Here is a 25030-nt window from a genome sequence, read left to right as displayed (position 1 = left end):
GGTTGTCTGAAACTACATAAGGTAACCAAAATGGAGGATCACCAGATTATCTGGGTCATGCTCAAGATAGACGGAGTCCAAGTGAAAATGGAATTGGACACAGGATCAGCCCTAACAGTCATAAACCAAAGGGACTACAAGCGGCTATTTTCACATATACCCTTGAAAGCTACAGAGATTGTCTTGAAGACGTACCATGGGGCAAAAAGTCTACCCCAAGGAAAAATAAGGGTGAAAGTGATATACAAAGGCCAGGAAATACCTAAAATGGACCTATATGTATTGCCAGATGGAGGACCACCACCACCAGGACGTGAATGGATCCGGAAGATACAATTAGATTGGCATTCCATACAGGCACTGACGGTAGAGGCCAAAAAGGATGACGACGTCACACCTGGCCGACTGTCAAAAATGCTAACTGACGCACAAGTGTTCCAGGAGGGACTCGGAACACTGAAAGGCATAACAGCAATGATTAAAATACAGGAAAATGCAAGCCCAAAGTTTTCTTTTTAAGGCCAGACCGGTGCCTTATGCGATCCGACCAGCCGTCGAAGCAGAGCTGGAAGGGTTGGAACGTTCAGGAGTACTGTCCAAAGTAGACTGGAGCGAGTGGGCTACACCCATCGTTCCTGTAATGAAGAGGTCGTTGAGCAATACGCCTGGGGAACCAAAGAAGGTCCGCATCTGTGGGGATTTTAAGGTGACAGTGAACCCAGTCCTTCACACGGTACAATATCCGCTTCCACGGATTGAGGATATTTTCGCCTCGCTGTCTGGAGGTAAACGCTTCACCAAAATTAATCTGGCCCAGGCGTACTTGCAAATGGAGGTAGGAAGCCTCGAAACAATACCTCACGATTAACACTCAAAGGTCTCTATCAATACAACCGGCTGGTGTTCGGAGTAGCCTCAGCTCCGGCTATCTGGCAAAGGGCAATGGATCAGGTCCTGCAAGGTATTCCAGGGACCCAGTGTTATTTGGACGACATCCTGGTCACGGGCGAAAATGACAGTGATCACCTCGCCAACCTGGAGAAGGTGCTCACTAGATTAAAGTAATATCGGCTACGAGCTAATCGCCACAAGTGCGAGTTTTTCCAGAAGCAGATCTTGTATTGTGGCCATGTTATTGATGGAGGGGTTACATAAGTCGCCTGAAAAGATTGAGGCAGTAGTCAAGGCTCCAGCACCGGAAAATGTGTCACAACTGAGGTCGTTCCTCGGGCTGGTAAACTACTACCATAAGTTCTTACCAAATTTGTCTACAGTATTACACCCACTGAACACCCCACTGCAAACGGGGGTACCAAGGAAGTGGAATGACAAATGTAAACGAGCTTTCCAGAAGTGCAAAGAATTGATCACATCAAAAGAGGGGTTGGCCCATTTCAACCCAGCACTACCAATTCGGTTGGCATGTGATGCATCACCCTACGGTATTGGAGCGGTGCTGTCGCACAAATTCCCAGACGGGTTGGAGAGGCCAGTAGCCTTTGCGTCTCGGTCACTAACCTCAGCCGAGCGCAACTACGCCCAGATTGACAGGGAGGCCCTCAGCCTAGTACGGGGAGTGAAAAAATTCAACCACCATCTGCATGGTCAGAAGTTCTCTTGCTGACTGACCACCAACCACTTGTCTCCATCTTCAATCCAAAGAAGGGCATTCCGGTGATGACTGCACAACGGTTACAAAGATGGTCCCTTTTTCTTGGGGCGAACCAATATGAAATAGAATATAAAGGCACAAAACAGCATGGAAACGCTGATGGGCTATCACGCCTGCCACTGCCTACTGTGGAGGAAGCACCAGCAGTGGACCCTATCGAGATATTTTATTCGTCAATAATTGAACGGCTGCCAGTAACTAACGCGGATATAGAGAAGGAGACCCGCAATGATCAGACACTGTCTCCGGGGTATATGATTTGATGGTGAGGGGATGGCCAACACATGGCGACTCACTGTTGCCAGCATTCTCATCCAGAAGAGAACAGCTGTCAGTATGCCAGGGGACAGTGATGTGTGGATCCCGAGTGGTAATTCCACCCAAGTTAAGGGAGAGAGCGCTCAATGAGCTTCACTAAGGTCATCTGGGAGGGGTAAAAATGAAAAGCCTTGCTAGGGATTGTGTGGGGTGGCTGGGGATCGATCAACAAATCGAGGACCAAACCAAGAGCTGCTCAGGATGCCAGAAGGTCCAAAATGCACCACCACATGCCCCTCTACACCCATGGGAGTGGCCCTCCTCTCCATGACAATGGGTGCATATTGATTTTGCTGGTCCATTCATGGACTCAATGTTCTTAATAGCAGTGGATGCTCACTCGAAATGGCCTGAGGTGATAAAAATGTCCTCAACCACTACAGAGAAAACGATTGCAGTCCTACGGACCATATTTGCCAGGAACGGCTTGCCAAAGCAGATTTCCTCTGATAATGGACCACAGTTTGTGTCCGAAGAGTTTCGGAAATTTATGAGAAGGAATGGGGTAAGGCATTACACATCCGCCCCGTATCATCCAGCCACAAAAGGATTGGCTGAGAGGTTCGTACAAACCTTTAAAAAGGCGATAAATGCCATGTGCGATGATGAAATCCCACTACAGCATAGGGTGGACAATTTCCTGTTAGCCTACAGAAATGCGACACATGCAGTTACCAACCAGACCCCGGCCATGATGTTCTTTAACCAAAGGTTGAGATCTCGTCTGGATTTGCTCAGACCAAATGTGCGAAGGAATGTTGAGGATAAACAATTCTAGCACATCAATGAGAAGCCGACAAGGAGCTTCAGTGTAGGACAACCAGTCTTGGCCCGTGACTACCGAACAGAGAAATGGCAACCCGGAACGATATGCACACGGCAGGGGCCATTAATGTCGGGGAGAACATTGAGAGACGCCACGTCGACCAGATCTTAGCGTCACAGGAACGAGTCAACCCCGTGTCTCGCGTCCCTGGGGATGAACCCGACATACCGGTAGCATCTACCTCAAACAGTAGCAGTGGAAACTGATGAAATAACTGACGAAAAGGGGCCAGAATCGCCTCCGCACCAAGAACAAGAACCTCAGGAAAGGCGCTATCCAGAAAGGATCAGGAAGCCGCCCCAAAGACTGAATCTATAAATGGACTATTTCAGTTTAATGTGCATGTTAAAGTGTTAATTGTTATTTGAACATTATGGGTACTGCAAATCTAAAAGGGGAGGAATTGTAGTGTATGTACCTTTAAGAGAGAACTACTTTTACAGCTCCTGTATATATTGTAGTACCGGCTGTGACCACACCTGTATATAAGCCTTGAGCATGCCTCTGTACTGTTAGTCTTTAGACTACCCTCCTCCAGTAAACACCTGCTGATTGTTAAGTTACAGCCTCCGTGTAGTTACTGGAAAACATCATACTTTAAGAATCACGGATTCAGCAGATATAAGATTATTTTTCTTTAATTTTGCACCAAATGGAAAGGTAATTACACTTGTAAAATGTGCATTAAACTGTGTCAGATCAGTATCAGGAAACATTTAAATCTCAGTGATGTCTAGCATGAGTTTGTCACACATCACAAGTTGTGATTTGTTTGATGCAAAACAAAAGCGAATCAGTGACCTACAGCCCAAAATTTGCAAGCAGTTACAAGTGTTCTGTGAATACCTTCAGCACTGACAACCAATCAGGACTTTCTCCTTCGAAAGCATTTCCCACAGACTGTACTCCAGCAGTGCCCTTAAAAAGGGACTGACCAGATTAGCATCTGATAACATTCAGTGCTTTAGATATCAGTGAGTGACACCTCCAAACATCCACCAGTACATACAAATATTCAGGATCTTAGTGGCTTTCTGGATGCTTAAAATGGAGTGATCATAGTTTCCACTGCTTACATTTCAGATCTGTGACACTAGGATAAACAGGACTCCGAAAAGGGGAAAGCAAAGAGATCCACAGGTGGTTGCAGCATATGGCCTTAAAAAAGAGAGTCCGAATAGGACAAATCAAAAGCTTAGATCCAGTTTGGCAAAGCCAGTAGTAATCTGGAAAGAAATGGTGTTTGAGAACATTGGTTGTAGTTTGGTACTTCAACCCAATGAACCACTTGCAGCCTGCGAACCCTGGTTCTGCAGCCTTAAGGTTTTTTAAGCTGCTGGCTTCTCCTATTTGAATTTCACAAGGTTAGCCATTTGGGAAGGTCTGCTCTCAGCACTACATCCTCATTGGTGGACAAGTCCTAAATCCACAATGAAGGAGCAGCATTGGAGAAAAAAACTCAAAACAGACAGGCTTTGAAATTCAAACAGGCAAAACCAGAAGCACAGAAACAGTAGTAGGGCAAAACACTGCAGAGCAAGACCCAGCTTGGGGTATGAAAAGCTTGGAAGAATATTGACAAAAAAAGGTGTATAGAATTATTATATTTAAATGGTTTACATGTCTCTGTGTAGTGCTTGAAGGAACATTGGGAGTACCCAATTTGGAACATTTTCAGTCTTGGTCTAAAGGAAGTACGGTCTGAAGTTTATGATTAATATTCATGAATGTTCACAAGCCATATGCTGTTAAAATCTTTACCAAAAGGGGTACAATACATAAACCCTTTTGCAACACATTTTATTTTAAAGCTTTAGAACATAACATAAGAAATAGGAGCAGGAGTAGACCAATCGGCCCCTCGAGCCTGCTCCACCATTCAATAAGATCATGGCTGATCTGATCCTAACCTCAAATTTTCTATCACTCTGCATCCACCCGAACCCATGTGATCTCCCGGGAGAAGCGAAAAACCAGATGAAGACCCAATGGCCAATTTGGGAGAAAAAAATCTGGGAAATTCCTCTCCGACCCATCTAGGCGATCGAAATTCTTCCAGGAGATCACTGTCCCTATATTGTCTACAGTACTTACCTTCTGTAAAGGCGATCTCCACCCCAGCCAGGAACAGGAATAAAACCATCTCCTGAAATCTAACACAGAATTAGAACACAGTAGGAGCAGAACCAGGCTACACAGCCCTTGGGCCCACTCCACTACCCACAGGGCCATGACCATTCCGAACCTAGACTCATGTCCAATTTCCTGCCCGCTCCCCGTAACCCTTAATTCCCTTTACTTCTAGGAAACTATTTCTGTTTTAAATTTATTTAATGATGTAGCTTCCACAGCTTTCTGGGGCAGCAAATTCCACAAACCTACCACCCTCTGAGTGAAGAAGTTTCTCCTCATCTCAGTTTTGAAAGAGCAGCCCCTTATTTTAAGATGATGCCCCCTAGTTCTAGTATCACCCTTCATTGGGAACATCCTCACCGCATCCACCCGATCAAGCCCCTTCACAATCTTATATGTTTCAATAAGATCGCCTCTCATTCTTCTGAACTCCAATGAGTAGAGTCCCAATCTACTCAACCTCTCCTCATATGTCCATCCCCTCATCCCCGGGATTAACCGAATGAACCTTCTTTGTACTGACTCGAGAGCAAGTATGTCTTTTCTTAAGTATGGACACCAAAACTGTATGCAGTATTCCAGGTGCGGTCTCACCAATACCTTGTACAACTGCAGCAATACCTCCCTGTTTTTATATTCCATCCCCCGAGCAATAAAAGCCAACATTCCATTGGCCTTCTTGATCACTTGCTGCACCTGCATACTAACTTTTTGAGTTTCGTGCACCAGGACCCCCAGATCCCTTTGTACTACAGTACTTTCCAGTTTCTTGCCATTAAGATAATAACTTGCTCTATGATTTTTCCTGCCAAAGTGCATAACCTCACACTTTCCAGTATTGTATTCCATCTGCCAAATCTCTGCCCACTTACTTAGCCTGTCTATGTCCCTTTGCAGGTTTTTTATGTCCTCCTCACTCACTACTTTCCGTCCCATCTTTGTATCATCTGCAAACTTTGATATGTTACACTCGGTCCCCTCCTCCAAATCGTTAATATAGATTGTAAAGAGTTGGGGACCCAGCACTGACCCCTGCGGAACACCACTAGTTACTGGTTGCCAATCTGAGAACGAACCATTTATCCCAACTCTCTGCTTTCTGTTAGAGAGCCAATCCTCCACCCACGCCAGAATATTACCCCCAATCCCGTGATTTTTTATCTTGAGCAATAATCTTTTGTGTGGCACCTTGTCAAATGCCTTTTGGAAGTCTAAATACACTACGTCCACTGGTTCTCCTTTATCCACCCTGTATGTTACTTCCTCAAAGAACTCAAGCAAATTTGTCAAACATGACTTCCCCCTTCATGAAACCATGCTGAGTTTGTCCTATTAAATTATGTTTATCCAAATGTCCCGTTACTGTCTCCTTAATAATGGACTAACATTTTACTAACCACAGATGTTAGGCTAACAGGTCTATAGTTTCCAGCCTTCTGCCTACTACCCTTTTTAAATAAGGGCATTACATTAGCAGTTTTCCAGTCTGCCGGGACCTTTGCTGATTCCAGTGAGTTTTGGAAAATTATTACCAATGCATCCACAATCCCTACCGCCACTTCCCTCAAGACCCTAGGATGCAAGCCATCAGGTCCAGGGGATTTATCTGCCTTGAGTCCCATTATTTTACCAAGTACCACTTCCTTAGTGATTTTAATCGTATTTAGTTCCTCCCCCCCCTAGAGCCCCCTGTTTGTCCAGTGTTGGGATATTCTTAGTGTCCTCTACTGTAAAGACTGATACAAAATAATTGTTCAGTGTTTTCGCCATCTCCATGTTTCCCACCATTAATTCCCCGGTCTCATCCTCTAAGGGACCAACATTTACTTTAGCCACCCTTTTTCTTTTTATATAACTATAGAAACTTTTGCTGTCTGTTTTTATATTTTTTGCTAATTTACTTTCATAATCTATCTTCCCTTTCTTAATCAATCTTTTAGTTATTTTTTGCTGTCTTTTAAAGACTTCCCAATCTTCTATCCTCCCACTAGATTTGGCTACCTTATATGCCCTTGTTTTTAGTCGGATACTATCCTTAATTACTTTACTTAGCCACGGATGGCTATCTTTTCTTTTACATCCTTTTTCTCCTCAGTGGAATATATTTTTTTTGAAAGTTGTAAAATAACTCCTTAAATGTACACCACTGATCATGTACCGTCTTACCCTTTAATCTATTTTCCCAGTCCACTCTACTCAATTCCGCTCTCATACCTTCATAGTCTCCTTTATTCAAGCTCAGCACGCTTGTTTGAGATCCAACCTTCTCACCCTCTAATTGAATATGGAATTCAACCATGTTATGGTCACTTATTCCAAGGGGATCCTTTACTAGGACATTTTTAATTAATCCTGTCTCATTACACAGGACCAAATCTAAGGTTGCTTGCCCCCTGGTCGGTTCAGTTACATACTGCTCAAGAAACCCATCCCTAATACACTCAATGAACTCATCCTCAAGGCTGCTCTGCCCAATTTGATTTGTCCAGTTAATATGATAATTAAAATCCCCCATAATTATAGCTGTTCCCTTATTACAAGCCTCAACTATTTCCTGATTAATACTCCGTCCAACAGAGTTGCAACTGTTCGGAGGACTATAGACTACACTCACTAGTGTTTTTTTCCCCTTATTATTCCTTACCTCCACCCAAACTGTTTCACTATCCTGCTCCTTTGACCCAATATCATCTCTGTATTATAGTGATTCCTTCCTTTATTAACATAGCCACCCCACCTCCTCTCCCTTCCTGCCTGTCCTTCCTGATTGTTAAATAACCTGGTATGTTTAATTCCCAGTCATGGTCACCCTGCAGCCATGTTTCTGTAATGGCCACAAGATCATACCCATATGTCGTTATTTCTGCCGTTAACTCATTCATTTTGTTACAAATGCTACGTGCATTCAGATAAAGAACTTTCAGATATGTTTTGTAACACTTAGTTCCTGTTTTTTTCCCTTTTTAGTACTTGACTTTTTACTCCATACCTTCTGTCCCTTCCTGACGCGTTCTGTTTTTTTAATTCCCCCACTGCTACCTAAGTCTATGACCTTCTCTGTTGTCATTTCTATTATTTGCTCTCTGGAAACCTCCCCCCCACTAATTAGTTTAAAGCCCTTTCTACAGCCCTAGTTATATGATTCGCCAGGACTCTAGTCCCAGCACTGGCCAAGTGGAGTCCGTCCCAACGGAACAGCTCCCTCCTGTCCCAGTACTGGTGCCAGTGTCCCAAGAAGCAAAACCCATTTCTCCCACACCAGTCTTTGAGCCACGCATTTAACTCTTTAATTTTATTTATCCTAGCCAAATTCGCTCGTGGCTCAGGTAATAACCCAGAGATTATTACCCTTGAGGTTCTGTTTTTTAATTTGACCCCTAGCTGCTCATACTCCTTTAACAGAACCTTCTTCCTTGTCCTATCTACATCGTTTGTACCAACATGGACCACGACAAGTTTCTTTCCAGCCCAGAAGAGATGTCCTTAACCCTGGCACCGGGCAGGCAACACAGCCTTCGGGACTCCCGCTCTTGACTGCAGAGAACCCTATCTATCCCCCTAATGATACTATCCCCTACCACATTTCTTTTTACTCCCTCCACTTGAATGGCCCCCTGTACCACAGTGCTGTGGCCAGGTTGCTCATCCTCCCTGCAGTCCCCGCTCCCGCCCTCACAGGGAGTAAGAACCTCGATCCTGCTGGACAAGAGCAAGGGCTGCGTCTCCTTCAACACTACATCCTGGATCCCTGTACCTTCCTCACTCGTAGTCACACCGTCCTGTCCCTGACCACGGACTACCTCTGCAGTAATTAACTTCTTAGGTGTGACCACCTCCTGAAACAGAGTCCAGGAACTTCTCCCCCTCCCTGATGTGTCGCAGTGTCTGAAGCTCAGTCTCAAGCTCCATAACATGGAACTTGAGTTCCTCTAGCAGCAAACACTTGTCGCAGATGTAATCACCGTGAGCCTCAATGGGGTCCACCGGCTCCCACATCTTGCAACAGTAACACATCACCTGCTCCATTCTATATAATTAATTAAATTTATTATTAGTTATGAAGACCCTGCCCGGATATAGATGATACTATCACACCACTATTCAATAGGACTTACCAACTTAAAAGGTATAAAAAAAAAGAAAACCAACCAACCAGCTGATCACCAACCTCCTCCTTGAATACTGTCTGTCTGTGGGGCCTGTTTGGTTGACTCGTCTCGCTGCTCCGCCTCCGCAGTGCTGTCTAAGCCTGGGAGTGGGGGGAAAAGAGCAAAAAACACACCCTCACCTCCCACTTGCCCGAACACTCCCACTTACCAAAACTCCAGCAGCACTCAATGCACAAAGCACTCCGTGCACAGCACTAAACCCTCCCCTTTTATACCCGGATTCTACTTCCGGTTTAAACTGCCCAATAATTTAATATACCCTTAAAAAATTTAAACTTACTTCAAATAATTGACTTAACACTAAAATTCACAAAATACACTTAAATGACTTTAGCTTAAAATACCCAGTTTCAAATTTATGATTATGGCAACACGCAATTTAAGTACAGTCCATTGATGTGGTTTTCACCAACCTTTGGCCTAGGAAATGATTGGAAAGAACACTGAACTCTCGTCCCTCTTACAAATACTTGAGAGTTTATACTGCATGCATTTTTTTAAATAAACCTTAGCAGCACACCGAGTGCCAATCACATGGTGGGGTGGGGGAAGCAGGAGAGAGGGAAAGGAGGGAGGAAAAAGTGGATTACCAGGGACAGGATCCAAACAGACAGCTAGTTTTTTTTAAATAGTGACTGGGCCAGAGGCTATTTTTGGAATGACTGTTTTTGTTTTAGTTCAAAGCTATATAAAAAAAATTGCTTTGTTCTGTGACCCAAACTGCAGCTCATCAGCAGGAAAAAATTACCAAACATTCCAGCCAGAGCAGTCCGCTCGGCACAGCAGGCACCACGAGCCACAACATCGGTTACACAGACACTGAAATATTTTCCCACAACATACATGCATTTTATAGCCTGTGTCTCAGTTAAATACACAACTCTGCCCCATATGAATCAACCTTCCACCCATATGAACTATAATGGCAGCACCTTTACAGAATTACAATAGTCTTTTAAAAACTAAAATAGAAACTGATAACTGAAAATAATTTACAATTCCACAGCCTAATCAAGTCTCGAGAATGTTGGAAAAATGCCATCCGTAAAGGTCATCTAAAGTTGTTCCCAGGTACCCATTTTACTTAGCTTTTTTTTTTACTTTGGTTGGTTGTGCTGAAACACAATATTCAAAAGCTCCTTCTACAAAATTCATTCCTCTAAAACTAGGCATATTCTGTTCATGCAGTTTCTGTTCAGATAAAGTTAATGTTGAAAAGCGTCAATAATGAATATTAGCAAATTTTACTCCATTCCAGAAATGGTTTCATAATTTTTTTTATAATTTCAAATTAGACATGTGAATAACTTAAATTACTGATACAAGCAACAAAACAAACCATCACTCCCTGTCAGTAATTCAATGCACTTCAATGCAATTCAACCAATTTTACAAAAAAATAGATTTTGATCACAAAGTCTGCGGTATTCTTAGGACGATTAATTATCAACCAAAGTGTCTTTGGTTAACATAGGAAGCAAAGAACAGCCTTTCCCATAGCCTAGTGAGTAAAGACCACCAACAAAAGCACTAAGCAATACAGATCACAAAATGACAGTCTGATTTCTACTGTGTCAAATCACCCAATTTCAATTGGGTAAAATAGCTAGGGAATGGAAAGCAGTCAGGATTCTCAATCCTAATCACTATACAGTACACGTGACTGCAAAATGCCCAGATAAGGAAATTCAACAAAAACAGGATACGGCTTCGATGTGATTGATACCTGGCAATTTAATAGTTGACCAAAACTTCCGATCTAGGCTCAGACATGAATGGCTACTTGGGTGAGTTATCAGTGGGCACACAGTATCTCTTGAACCATGCCTCAGCTCTCACCCCCTAAAAAGGGGTCTGTCCTTAAAGTAAAGATCATGATTTCAGACCTAAATCCCCATTGCCAATCATGTTCTTTCAACCACCCCATCACCTTACATGATTTAAAATAAAACTGAAGTCATAATGGTTCAACACTAATACAACAGATAGTTCAACTAAAATTGGAGTTGTTTAGGAGGCAACTTAGAACATTTTATTTAAACTGCTTTTTAAAAGAGTCAGGTTAATTTAAATCATTTGAATACCAGAGTCATCCCTACCTCACCACAATTGAGTACACAATTATTTTGCCCTCCTACACAAATATGGCCTTAAACCTGCCATACTAATTAGCTGTCCTTGAAGCTATCCTCTCCATGCAGTGATTGCTCTCACCACATCCTGCTCTAATGGAACCAGAACCCATCCCTTCAAATACACTAGTGCGCTCCACATTCAAGAGCCAGCACCACCATTGTACCAGCCAAAACAATTGCAGTAATGCCAACCCCACCATCTCAAATCATGAGATTTGGTTAAAAAATCACGATGTGCTATTTCTCCCCCCCACCCCAAACACAAACCAATATAGATATCATTAGTGGCTTTATTTAATCTCTACCAGGTCACAGCTCTTTACAAAAACTATTACTACATCTGACTGGTTTTGTCCTGTTACTTATGTAACAGGTTTGAGGGGCTGAATGGCCTCCTCCTGTTCCTGTGCAACAGCCTCGAGGGGCTGAATGGTCTCTTCCTGTTACCCTAGAAAAGCAGCTCATCAGTTCAGCTGGCAAAGTACAACAGTGGGAATCTGATCGATCATGGACAGGTGGCGTGGTGGGTTTGGAGGTGACATGTTCTGCATCTGGTTCGGAGGGAGCTGTCCGATGACTAACCAATTCTATTGTGATATTTGAGTGGCAAGGTCAGAAACGGAGAGAAGCGAGATCTTAGGAACAAAACCCAACTGTTTAATTACCCGGTGTAGCAGAGAAACATCTCTTACAGGCTGCAGGCAAGAGACACAATTCTTACTGCACGATGGCAAGATGGAGGAAGAACCTCTGAGTCATCATACCCATAATGCAATGCCACATTACCGTATAAACTGGTGTACCAGGACATTGAATACATGACCCATTACCTTAAAAACTGGTGAATGTGAACCTTTAATTTTTGGCTCCATCTGGTGGATAACTTAAACATTACATCCCAGATTACTATATCCCCTCCCCTCTTAAGTTGAACATTAATTTAACATTCTTAAAAAGTCCCATAAGGAAACTCCTTTAACGATAGTCCACACTGAACGAATCTAGCAGGTCGTTATCAATCTCTCTGGCGGCTTGTGAGTCCTTGGTGAACGTCATACAGTCAAGTCCCTGCTTGGTTGTGGTAGAGCCACCTGCTGCTCCTGAGCAGTACTCAGAGTATCTGACTCTGCTACGATGGTTTCCTCTTGACGAAGGGGTCCAGGTGGAACTGGCTCTGTTCGTCGTGGTGGTACCTCCGATGCATTTGGATAACTGGGGCCAACTTGTCCTCCGACAACTTCTCTGGAACCTCCAGTTCGATTTCCCCTTGTCTAGTCAGTATCTGATCTACATGTCTGCCTACTACCTGACCAGTTCCCACCATGACCGTATATGATACTCAACCGGTCATTGAGTCTATGACGCCAGGAATCCATTTTGGACCATAACTGAAATTCCTGGTAAGGACTGCATCTCCTTCTCCAAAACTGCAGCTTTGTCCTTCTGTCATGGTTCTCCTTTTGTTTGATTTGCCGGTTTTCCACCTTCCTTTTTAGATCTGGGTGAACCAGGTCAAGAGTGGAGCGTAGTCGACGTCCTAACAACAGCTCAGCAGGAGAGAGTCCTGTGGTAGATTGAGGTATTATTCTGTAGCTGAACAGAACTCGTGACACCTTGGCTGCCAAACTCCCTTCCGCACTTTTTTTCATCATCTCCTTAAATGTTTGTACGGCTCTCTCCGCAAGTCCATTTGAAGACGGAGGATATGGAGCTGAGGTCACGTGCACTATGCCATTGTTTCTCATGAACTCTTTTGTTTCGGTACTCACAAAACACGTGGCATTGTCACTTACTACGATCTCCGGTAGCCCTTGGATTACTAAAACTCCTACGCAGGCAGTCTATAGTAACAGATGAAGCAGAATTTACAGGATAAACATCCATCCATTTGGAATGTGCATCAATGATTATGAGGAACATCTTTCCCACGAATGGACCAGCATAATCTACATGTAATCTTCTCCATGGTTTATCCGGCCACTCCCAGGGGTGGAGAGGAGCCGCTGCTGGTGCCTTCCTGTGTACTTGACAAGTGCTGCATGTCTTGACTAGATTTTCTATCTCATCTAGCTTTGGCCACCACAAGTAACTCCTAGCCAAGGCTTTCATACGCGAGACCCCAGGATGACACTGATGTAGTTGCTCTAGGATAGACTGTCGTGCTGGCTGTGGAATAATCACTCATGCTCCCCACAACACGCAACCATCCTGCACACTCAGCTCTGTCTTCCTGACACTGTAGGGTATGAAATCAGTCCCTTCCGGATGCTGTGGCCAACCCCTCATCACATATTCTCGGACTCTAGACAGTACTGGATCTTTACCGGTCCATGTCCTTACTGGTTCTGCGGTCACAATTGCAGTGTCCTCCAACATCAAAACTCTGTCCTCTGGAGCTTCATGGCTAGGTGTACCTGGCAGTGGAAGACAGCTCAAGGCATCTGCGTTCCCATGGTACTTGCCCGCCTTGTAAACGATGACATACTCATATGCCCTCAATGTCACTGCCCACCTCTGCATCCGGGGTGACACCATCTGTGGTACTGCTTTCATTTCATTAAAAAGAGATAGAAGAGGTTTATGATCGGTGCATATGGTGAATTTCCTGCCATATATGTACTTGTGAAACCTCCGTAACCCAAATATTACTGCTAACCCCTCTTTATCTAACTGGGAATAGTTTTTTTCCGCTGGTGTCAGAGTTCGAGACATAAACCCTATTGATCTTTCTGTTCCATCTTCCAAGCTGTGTGAAAGAACCGCCCCCACCCCGTAAGGTGAAGCATCACGAGAGAATGATGTCTTTCTCTGCATTGTAGTGAACCAGCACATCTGAGGACAGCATCAGTTTCTTGGACTGTTCAAATGAAACCCTCTGTTCCTCTTCCCACTGCGTCTCCTTGCGCAGAAGTTTGTGAAGAGGTGCTAACACTGTTGCCAAGTTTGGTAAAAATCTGTTATAATAGTTTAGCAGTCCCAGGTAAGCTTTTAACTCCGTCACATTGGTAGGAGCTGGGGCCTCCTGCAGTGCTTGTACCTTCTCCTTGATTGGATGGAGCCCGGTGGCGTCCACTCTGTGTCCCAGGAACACGGCCTCATTCCCCAGGAAAGTGCACTTACTCCTCGAGCTGTAACCCAGCCTTATCCAATCTTTGTAGTACCTCGGAGTACTCAGATGCTCCTGGTCGGTTCTTCCAGTCACCAGAATGTCATCCAGATAGATTGAAACATGTGGGATCCCTTGCAGTACACCCTCGATAGTCCTCTGGAAAATAGCTGGACTAGATAAGACACTGAATGGTAAGCGGTTATAGGTAAACAAACCCTTGTGTGTATTTATGGTTACTTCTTGGATTCCTCATCTAGTGTAATCTGCAAGTATGCATGACTCATATCCAGCTTCGTGAATTTCTTCCCTCCAGCCAGGCTTGCAAAGAGATCCTCTGTTTTGGGAATAGGATACTGTTCTAGTTTAGACACCCTATTTACTGTCAATTTAAAATCTCCACAGAGTCTTACCGAATTGTCCGGTTTTAAAACAGGTACAATGGGAGCTGCCCATTCTGAACATTTCACGGGTTCCAGAATGTTCTCTCTCAAAAGCCGGTCAAGCTCAGCCTCTACCTTCGGTTTCATGGCATACGGCACAGGTCGTTGTTTAAAAAACCTTGGCAGTGCCTCCTCGTCTACATAAATCTTAGCTGGGGGGCCATTAAATGTGCCAAGTTCTTCCTTGAACACGTTCTCGTGTTCAATCAACACTTCTTGCAAAGACAACTGTTTGCCTCCCTCTATTTGATTTATTGCTCCCCAATCTAATTTAAGTTCTTGTATCCAGCCCCAACCTAACAAGTTTGGTCCAGAACCCGATACTACAACTACAGGTAGCTGTTCCACTGTGTTGCACAGTTACAGTAGCTGTACCCAATGTCGCCACTCGCTCACCAGTATATGTTTTAAGCTGCATATAGCAAGACTTTAACTCTGAAACTTTTGCACGGTTCCACAATTTTGAGTACTCCTCCCTGTTCATTATGGTCACACCGCATCCTGTATCCACTTCAAAGTTGACCCTAGAGTCATTTACTGTCAGTTGCAAAGTGATAAAGAACATTCCAAAAGTGGATCCTACCATACTATGCATTATGAACATGTCGTCTTCTTTCTCAGCTTCTCCGCTGATGTGATGTGCTCCCTGTTTTTTCACTTCTCTTCCTAGGTTTTGCTTTCCTCCCCCTTTTGGTTTATATTCCTCCACGATTGCTTTTGCCCTGCATGCACATTTTATGTGTCCTTTTTCCCCACACTTGTGGCACTTATCCTCCAGAAGCCTGCATTCCCTCGCCAGGTGATCGCCATTGCATCTATAACATGCCTTTACATGCTCACGTTGCGGTTTCTGACGCATATTTAACTTGTGCACAACCTGACCTGCAACTTGCTTTGTAGTAGCCCAGTCTGAACCTTGTATTTCTTTTACATCTCGGTTCGCTGTCTCTATGGCTTGAGCAAGTTTCAACGCTTTTTCATACGCAAGCCCAGTCTCGGATAATAATCTCCGCTGCATTCGATCATCCATTATCCCACAAACTAGCCTATCTCTCAGCATGTCTTTCAGGATGTTGCCGTAATTGCAATCGTGTGCCAATTTTCTCAACACCGCCACATAATCCGATACAGTCTCTCCCGGTTTTCTGTTCGTGAATTAAATTTGAAATGCTGTACAATCTCACTCGGTCCGAGATTGAAATGGTCTTTCAGCAAGGCCACTAAGTTAGCAAATGATCTGTCTCCAGGCTTTGCAGGACTGCATAAATTTCTCATTAAACTATACGTCTGACTTCCCACGGAAGTGAGCAAAACAGCTCTTTTTCCGACATCAATTTTATCATTTGCTGCAAAGACATGCATCAGCAACTCGCAGTACTCATCCCAGGTCTGCGTCTGAACATCAAAAACAGAGATCTTTCCTACCGTAGCAGCCATGATCCTCTATTCAGTGCTCTTTTTTTTTCTTCATCAAGATGTGATCTGTTGATCCTCGTCACCAATGTGTGATATCTGAGTGGCAAGGTCAGAAACTGAGAGAAGCGAGATCTTAGGAACAAAACCCAACTGTTTAATTACCCGGTGTAGCAGAGAAACATCTCTTACAGGCTGCAGGCAAGACACACAATTCTTACTGCACGATGGCAAGATGGAGGAAGAACCTCGGAGTCATCATACCCATAATGCAATGCCACATTACCGTATAAACTGGTGTACCAGGACATTGAATACATGACCCATTACCTTAAAAACTGGTGAATGTGAACCCTTAATTTTTGGCTCCATCTGGTGGATAACTTAAACATTACATCCCAGATTACTATATATTCCTTGGTTCAGCAGGGATAATTTGTGCATTCATCACTTGTTTGGTTCACTATATACACTCTTTGAATAAATGCTTTAATTCAATGAGCTGATGACTGCAATTAACCAATAATGATACTGTTTGACACTTTCATGCAATTATTGTTTGCAAGTGTTCAGTTCTTCTCAGATCCCTTCTCCTGGCTCCGAATCTTCATAAGAAGAAAGAGCAGGAGTAGGCCATACGGCCCCTTGAGCCTGCTCCATTCAATAAGATCATGGCTGATCATCGACCTCAGCTCCACTTTCCTGCTTGATCTCCATATCCCTTGGTTCCCCTCGAGTCCAAAAATCTATCTATCTTAGCCTTGGACATACTCAAAGACTCAGCATCCACAGCCCTCTGGGGAAGAGAATTCCAAAGATTCACAACCCCGAGTGAAGAAATTCTTCTTCATCTTAGTCTTAAATGACGTACCCCTTATCGCAAGACTATGGCCCCCAGTTCTAGACACTCCAGCCAGGGAAAACAACCTCGCATCTACCCTGTCAATCCCCTTCAAAATCTTGTAGGTTTCAATGAGATCATCTCTCATTCTTCTAAACTCCAGAGAGTATAGGCCCATTCTACACAATCTCTCATCATGGGACAGCCCGCTCATCCTAGGAATCAATCTAGTGAATCTTCGTTGCACCGCCTCCAAGGCAAGTATATCCTTCCTTAGATAAGGAGACCAAAACTGTGCACAGTACTCCAGGTGTGGTTTCACCAAGGCCCGGTACAATTGTAGTAAGACTTCCTTACTTTTATACTCCAACCCCCTTTCAATAAAGGCTAACATGCCATTTGCCTTCCCAATTGCTTGCTGTACCTGCATGCTAGCTTTGTGTTTCTTGCACGAGGACACCCAAATCTCTGAACATTTGAAAGTTTCTCACCATTTAAAAAATTTTGTTTTTCTATTCTTACTACCAGTGAATAACCTCACATTTCCCTACATTATACTCCATCTGCCACCTTACTGCCTACTCACTTAGTCTATCTATGTCCCTTTGCAGACTGTGTGTTCTCCTCACAGCTTACTGTCCCACCTAGCTTTGCATCAGCAGCAAACTTGGATACATTACACTTGGGCCCTTCATCTAGGTCATTAATCTAGATTGTAAATAGCGGAGGCCCCAGCACTGATCCTTGCGGCACCCCACTAGTTACAGCTTGCCAACCAGAAAAAGATCAGTTTATCCCTACTCTGTTTTCTGTCCATTAACCAATCCTCTATCCATGCTACTATATTATCCAGCACTAAGCTCATGGTCTACAGTGCAACAGTGATACCCGTCCTGCTGTATGCCTCAGAGACATGGACCATGTACAGCAGGCACCTCAAATCACTGGAGGGGTACCACCGACGCTGTCTCCGCAACATCCTGCAAATCCATTGGCAGGATAGGCGCACCAACGTCAGTGTTCTTCCTCAGACCAACATCCCCAGCATGGAAGCTTTGACCACGCTCGATCAGCTCCGATGGATGGATCACATTGTCCGCATGTCCGATACAAGACTCCCAAAACAAGCGCTCTACTCGGAGCTCCGGCACGGCAAGAGAGCCCCAGGTGGGCAGAGGAAATGCTTCAAGGACACCCTCAAAGCCTCCTTGGAAAAAGTGTAACATCCCCACCGACACCTGGGAATCCCTGGCCCAAGACTGCACAAAGTGGAGGAGAAGCATCTGGGAAGGCGCCGAATACCGAGTCTCTTCGCCGAGAGCAAGCAGAAGCCAAGCGCAGGCAGCGCACATCAACCAGCATCTGCCCCACCTGTGACAGAGACTGTAGGTCCCGCATTGGACTTAGTCACCTGAGAACTCATTTTTAATGTGGAAGCAAGTCATCCTCGGTTCTGAGGGACTGCCTAAGAGAAGAGAAGATATTACCCCCAACCCCATGAGCTCTAATCTTGTGTAATAACCTTTTATGTGGCACCTTATCAAATGCCTTTTGGAAATCCAAATATACATCCACTGGTTCCCCTTTATCTACCCTGCTAGTTACATCCTCAAAAAACTAAAATTTGTCAAACAAGATTTCCTTTTCATAAAACCATGTTGACTCTGCTTAATCATGTTATGATTTTTTAAGTGACTTGATACCACTTCCTTAACAATGGATTCCAGCATTTTCCCCAAAGGCTGATGTCAGGCTAACTGGCCTGTAGTTCAGTTTTCTCTCTCCCTCCTTTCTTGAATAGCGGTGTTACATTTGCAACCTTTCAATCCGCTGGGACCATTTCATAATCTAGGGAATTTTGGACGATCACAACCAATGCATCAACTATCTGTTCAGCCACCTCTTTTAGAACCGTAGGTTGTAGGCTGGTCAGGTCCAGGGGAATTTGTCGGCTTTTTGCTGAGCCTTTCTGCTGAGGACACTGCTCAGCTCCTGATGTTAATTTATATTTCTGTCCATGACAGTCCCCACTCCCTGGTCCAAAGTCCAGTAAACTCAAGCTGCCCTCCAACTCTCAGTGGATGGGGTTCACCTGCCAGACACCATGAGGTCGTAGCCCAGTCAGTTTCCTGCCATCATTACCTGCTGGAACATTCCATGAGGCCCCCCTTATAATTTACTGCTTATTGTTCCTTCACTCGCTATTCCTGCTGGAACTCCTCTCCTGCTTATGTTTTAGTTGTTTGTTTTTTGTTCACCCAATGACCAATTGTTTATTTTTACTTCACAATTACAAGAATCCGCTGACACCTGTAGCAAAGCGAATTTTCGTCTGTGGAAGCAGCCAGACAGCTTTAAATTTCCACAGAAGCTCCAATCACACTGGGCAGGGTTTGGAAACGCCCCCCCCTCGAGCACCCCTGACCCAACCCACGTATCCCCAGTAGCCAATCACAGAAGGCAACGACAAAGATTCATACAGATGAAAAAAAATCATGACTTCAGAGTGGAATCGCGAGGTGGGGTGAGTTTTAATTAAAAATTGCACGCCTCACTAATAAAGAGAGTCGTCAATACTGCAATTGTACGGTACGGTCAAAAAGTAATGTTTGCATGCTTAGCAAAACTCCCTCCACACCATTTCCTACCTCTTTCCTCCCCCACCCTCCTCAAATCACATCAGCATATTAGCTCAAACTGGTTTGGGCTAGCCATCGTTTATAATGTAATTTGCATCAATTTACATTGATTTAGCTATAGAAAGAAATTCATGCTTAGTGAATAAAGTCGTGTCTAATTGAACAGCGTTCGTTAACGGCCCACAGTCTGTCTTTGGTATGCAATTTCATGGCTATTAAGTGAGTGACCAGAATTGTGATAGTGTTTGTGTAATGTATATACCTTTAATTAAGGGGGGAGCTATCTTTTACAGCTCATGTATACTGCAGTACCGGCAGTGACCACACCTGTATATAACACTGAGTAGTAATCTGTGCAGATCAGTTCCAGTGTGAGCCACGTTGAGTAAACACCTGTTGTACCGTTCTCCTGCAGTCTGTGTCTTACTATACACAGACACAACATTGGCGACAAGGCAAGTTCGAACCTACCTGCAACTCTGCATCACCTCCCGGGGATTCGTTCCTGGAGATCAGTGGTTTGGAGGTCAAGGTCAGAGACTCGGGCGTCGACCACGGGCAACCGCCCAGTCATCCAGCAGAGACTCGAGAATTGTGGGGGAGGCTGTCGAGAGCCAGGCTCGGCTTTCCAGTCGAGGTGGTCCAGCGAAATGGGCTGGCAACAGGTAGTGCGCAGACCCTTCCCGGGCAGCGGCGGGCTGGAGCCCGACCGAGCAGCATAGCAAAGGGCCGAGCAGCGTCGACGGGAGAGAGAGAGAGAGAGAGAGAGAGAGAGAGAGGGCAGAGCGCAGCCGGTGTTCAGGGGCCGAGCAGCGTCGAAGAGAGGGGGGAAGAGAGAGGCGCGCAGAAACCCGCGAGGCGCCGCCATTGCCACGAGGACCACCGAGAGCGGCGTTGGCAGCAGCGCAGGAGAAGCGCGCGAAACCTACAGGGCGCCGCCATTGCCACGAGAACCGCCGGGAGCGGCGTTGGCAGCAGCGGGGGAGGAAGGAAAGCGTGGGAGACGCCATTTTAAACCACACCCAAAATGCCGAAGAGTGGCAGTATCACCGCATTTAGAAACATACATAGAAACGGAAGATAGGAGCAGTAGTAGGCCATTCGGCTCTTCGAGCCTGCTCCGCCATTCAACGAGATCATGGCTGATCATCCAAACCCTAGCACCCGGTCACTACACCAACAGCCATCCCACCCAAGCTGTAACCCCACGTATTTAATCCCCCCTAACACTAAGGGCCAATTTTTATCATGGCCAATCAACCTAACCCGCACATCTTTGGACTGTGGGAAGAAACCGGAGCACCCGGAGGAAACCCACGCAAACACGGGGAGAATGTGCAAACTCCACACAGACAGTCACCCGAGACCGGATTTGAACCCGGGTCCCTGGCGCTGTGAGACAACAGTGCTAACCACTAACCACTATGCCACCGTGCCACAATGAAGTCGAAGATTGGACTACATATGTCGAACGAATAGAGGTATACTGCAAGGCAAATGAGGTGTCAGATGACAAGAAAGCGTCGGTATTGTTAAATTTAATGGGTGCAAAGACGTATGGTTTATTACGAAATCTAGTAACCCCAACGAAGCCAATTGAAAAGAGTTTTGAAGACAGTAACGATACTGATAGCAGAAAGATTCAAGTTTCACAAACGGAACCAGCATAAGGATGAAAGCAATGCTGATTATTTAACAGAACTGCGCAAACTATCGAAACACTGCCAGTTTGGAGCGGGACTGGCAGATACCTTAAGGGACAAGTTTGTGTGTGGGCTTCAAAGTGAAGGAACCCAGAAACGGCTTTTATCTGAAAAGGACCTTACGCTGGAAAAGGCTTTCAGCATTGCGGTATATGAAGCAGCAGCACGGGGCGCTGCAGAGATACAACAGAGACCGCAAGAATATGGCACAAACGAAATGTCATATAGAACAGAGAAGTGCTATCGCTGCGGCAGAACAACACACGACCAGAATGATTGCTGGTTCAAAGACAAAGTGTGCAGACAGTGTGGAAAAGTAGGACACATAGCACGAGTCTGCAGGTCGGGAAAGAAAACCAGCAATAAGAAACCTACCAAAGAAAAGTACAAGAAGGTACATAGGATGACGGAGAATAGTTCAGACGAACAAAAGAGTGATAACGACTCCGAAAGCAGGGAACTGAGTTGTCTGAAACTACATAATGTGATCACAACGGAGGATCGCTGAACCATTTGGGTCACTTTCAAGATAGCAGGAGTCCAGGTAAAGATGGAATTGGACACAGGATCAGCCCTAACAGTCATAAACCGACAGGACTACGAGCGGCTATTCTCACACATACCCTTGAGAGAGACAAAAATTATTTTGAAGACGTACACGGGGCAAAAAGTCTAACCCAAAGGAAAAATAAGAGTGACCGTTATATATAACGGTAAGGAAACACCAAAACTAGACCTGTACATATTGCAAGATGGAGGACCACCATTACTGGGACGTGAATGGATCCAGAAAATACAACTGGATTGGCATTCCATACAGGCACTGACTGTGGCTGACAAAAAGGATGACGACGTCACACCTGGGAGACTGTCAAAGATCCTAACTGACGTGAAATAAGTGTTCCAGCAAGGACTCGGAACACTAAAAGGCATGACAGCGACGATTAAAATCGAAGAAAATGCAAGCCCAAAAATTTTTTTTACGGCCAGACCGGTACCTTATGCAATCCGCCCAGCCGTCAAAGCAGAGCTGGAGAGTCTGGAACGTTCAGGTGTACTGTCCAAGGTAGACTGGAGCGAGTGGGCTACACCCATCGTCCCTGTGATGAAAAAGTCGTTGAGCAGCACGCCTGGGGAACCAAGGAAGGTTCGCATCTGTGGGGACTTTAAGGGAACAGTGAACCCGGTCCTTCACACCGTACAATATCCACTTCCGCGGATTGAAGATATTTTTGCCTCGCTATCTGGAGGGAAACGCTTCACTAAGATTGATCTGGCCCAGGCGTATCTGCAAATGGAGGTAGAAGAAGCATCAAAAAAATACCTCACAATCAACACCCATAAAGGTCTCTACCAGTACAACCGGCTGGTATTCGGGGTAGCATCAGCTCCGGCTATTTGGCAGAGGGCAATGGAACAAGCCCTGCAAGGGATCCCAGGGACCCAGTGTTATTTTGACGACATCCTGGTCACGGGCAAAAATGACAGTGATCACCTTGCCAACCTGGAGCAGGTGCTCACTAGATTGCAGGAATATGGGCTCCGAGCTAACCGCCCCAAATGCGAGTTTTTTAGAAAACAGATCTCGTATTGTGGCCACGTTATCGATAAAGAGGGGTTACTTAAGTCCCCAGAGAAGATTGAGGCAGTAGTCGTCAAGGCTCCAGCACCGGAAAATGTGTCACAACTTAGGTCGTTCCTCAGGCTGGTAAACTACTACCATAAGTTCTTGCCAAATTTGTCTACAATACTACACCCACTGAACACCCTACTGCAAACTGGGGTGCCATGGAAGTGGAGTGACGAATGTAGAGGAGCTTTCCAGAAGAGCAAAACACTAATCACATCGAAAGAGGTATTGGCCCATTACAACCCGGCATTACCAATTCGGTTGGCATGTGATGCGTCACCCTACGGCATTGGAGCGGTGCTGTTGCACAAATTCTCGGACGGCTCAGAGAGGCCAATAGCCTTTGCGTCACGATCACTAACCTCAGCCGAGCGTAACTACGCCCAGATTGACAGGGAGGCCCTCAGCCTAGTGTGGGGAGTGAAAAAGTTCAATCACTATCTGCACGGGCAGAAATTCACCTTGCTGACTGATCACCAGCCTCTTGTCTCCATTTTTAATCCGAAGGGGGGCGTTCCGGTGATGACTGCGCAACGACTACAAAGATGGTCACTTTTTCTAGGGGCGCACCACTATGAGATTGAATATAAGGGCACGAAATAGCATGGAAATGCTGATGGGCTATCACGCCTGCCACTGCCTACTGCGGAGGAAGCACCAGCAGTGGATCCTGTCGAAATATTCCATTCGACTATAGTTGAATACAATTCGTCATATATGCAGCAGACGTGTGTACTGCACAATGAAATGTTGATTTTTACGAGTCCTCCCAACATTGGAATAAATATGGCAAACAATGATAAAAATACTAATAGAAATACTAACAGAAAGACAGTAATAATAAATAAAACAACAGTAATAAATAATAAATTAATCGTTCATGAGTCTTATGGCCTGGGGGGTAGAAGCTGTTTCGAAACCTGTTGGTACGAGACCGTATGCTTCGGTATCTCTTACCGGACGGGAAGCAGGGCGAAGAGGTTGTGGCTGGGGTGACTCGCGTCTTTAATGATACTCAGGGCCTTCCCCCGGCACCCCTCGGGGTAGATATCCTGCACAGCAGGTAGTTTAATTCCTATAGTGTGTTGTGCAGCTTTCACTACCATCTGTAGAGCCTTGCGGTCTGTGGCGGTGCAGTTGCCATACCAGGTAGTGATGCAGCCGGACAGGATACTCTCGATGGTGCACCGGTAGAAGTTGGTGAGAATCTGGGGGGCCATTCCAAATTTCTTCAGTGTCCTGAGGAAGAACAGGCGTTGGCATGCCTTCTTGGTTACAATGTCGATGTGATGGGACCACGTTAAGTCCTCCGTAATGAATACACCCAGGAATTTGAAGCTGCTGACCCTCTCCACCTCAGCCCCTTCGATGTAGATTGGGGTGTGTCCCTCCCCCTGCCGCTTCCTGTAATCCACGATCATCTCCTTTGTTTTGCTGATGTGAGGGAGAGGTTGTTGTACTTGCACCATTCTCCTAGGGCTCTTACCTCCTCCCTGTAGCCTGTCTCGTTGCCATCTGTGATCAGGCCTACAACGGTAGTGTCATCAGCAAATTTGATGGAGTTGAAGTTGTGCGTGGCCACGCAGTTGTGAGTAAACAGGGAGTACAGAAGGGGGCTGAGCACACAACCCTGGGGAGCTCCCGTGTTCAGGATCAGTGTGGAGGAGGTGTTTCTGCCTATTTTCACCACCTGGGGTCTTCCCGTCAGGAAGTCCAGGATCCAGTTGCATAGGGAGGTGTTAAGTCCTAGCTCACTGAGCTTGTTGACAAGCTTGGAGGGGATAATGGTATTGAATGCTGAACTATAATCAAGGAACAACATTCTCACATAGGTGTTCCTCTTATCCAGGTGTGATAAGGCAGTGTGCAGTACAGTGGCGATGGCATCATCCCCACATCTGTTTGGGCGGTAGGCAAATTGGAGTGGGTCCAGTGTATCAGGTAGTAACGAGTTGATGTGGGTTTTGACCAGCCTCTCAAAGCACTTCATGATGACAGAAGT

At 45.2% G+C, this 25030-nt stretch overlaps 1 protein-coding gene across 4 annotated transcripts in view; it reads right to left on the bottom strand.

Moving 5' to 3' along the window:
- cnksr3 (cnksr family member 3) overlaps positions 1-25030 on the bottom strand; it is a 226273-nt gene that overhangs the window by 118513 nt on the left and 82730 nt on the right. Inside the window, exon 1 of one of the 4 annotated variants that reach the window (XM_085981478.1) lies at positions 16228-16249. The exons of the other annotated variants lie outside the window; for them this stretch is intronic. Coding sequence (XP_085837604.1) covers positions 16228-16239 — 12 coding nt within the window. The 5' untranslated portion in view covers positions 16240-16249. Of the gene's footprint in view, positions 1-16227; positions 16250-25030 lie in introns of those variants that run through there. 4 annotated transcript variants of the gene reach the window in all.

This window comes from Somniosus microcephalus, chromosome 3 (genome assembly GCF_052327205.1).
Source record: "Somniosus microcephalus isolate GS21.2 chromosome 3, FLI_Smic_1.0, whole genome shotgun sequence".
NCBI classification, from domain to species: Eukaryota; Metazoa; Chordata; class Chondrichthyes; order Squaliformes; family Somniosidae; genus Somniosus; species Somniosus microcephalus.
This window is presented reverse-complemented; position numbering and strand designations above follow the sequence as displayed.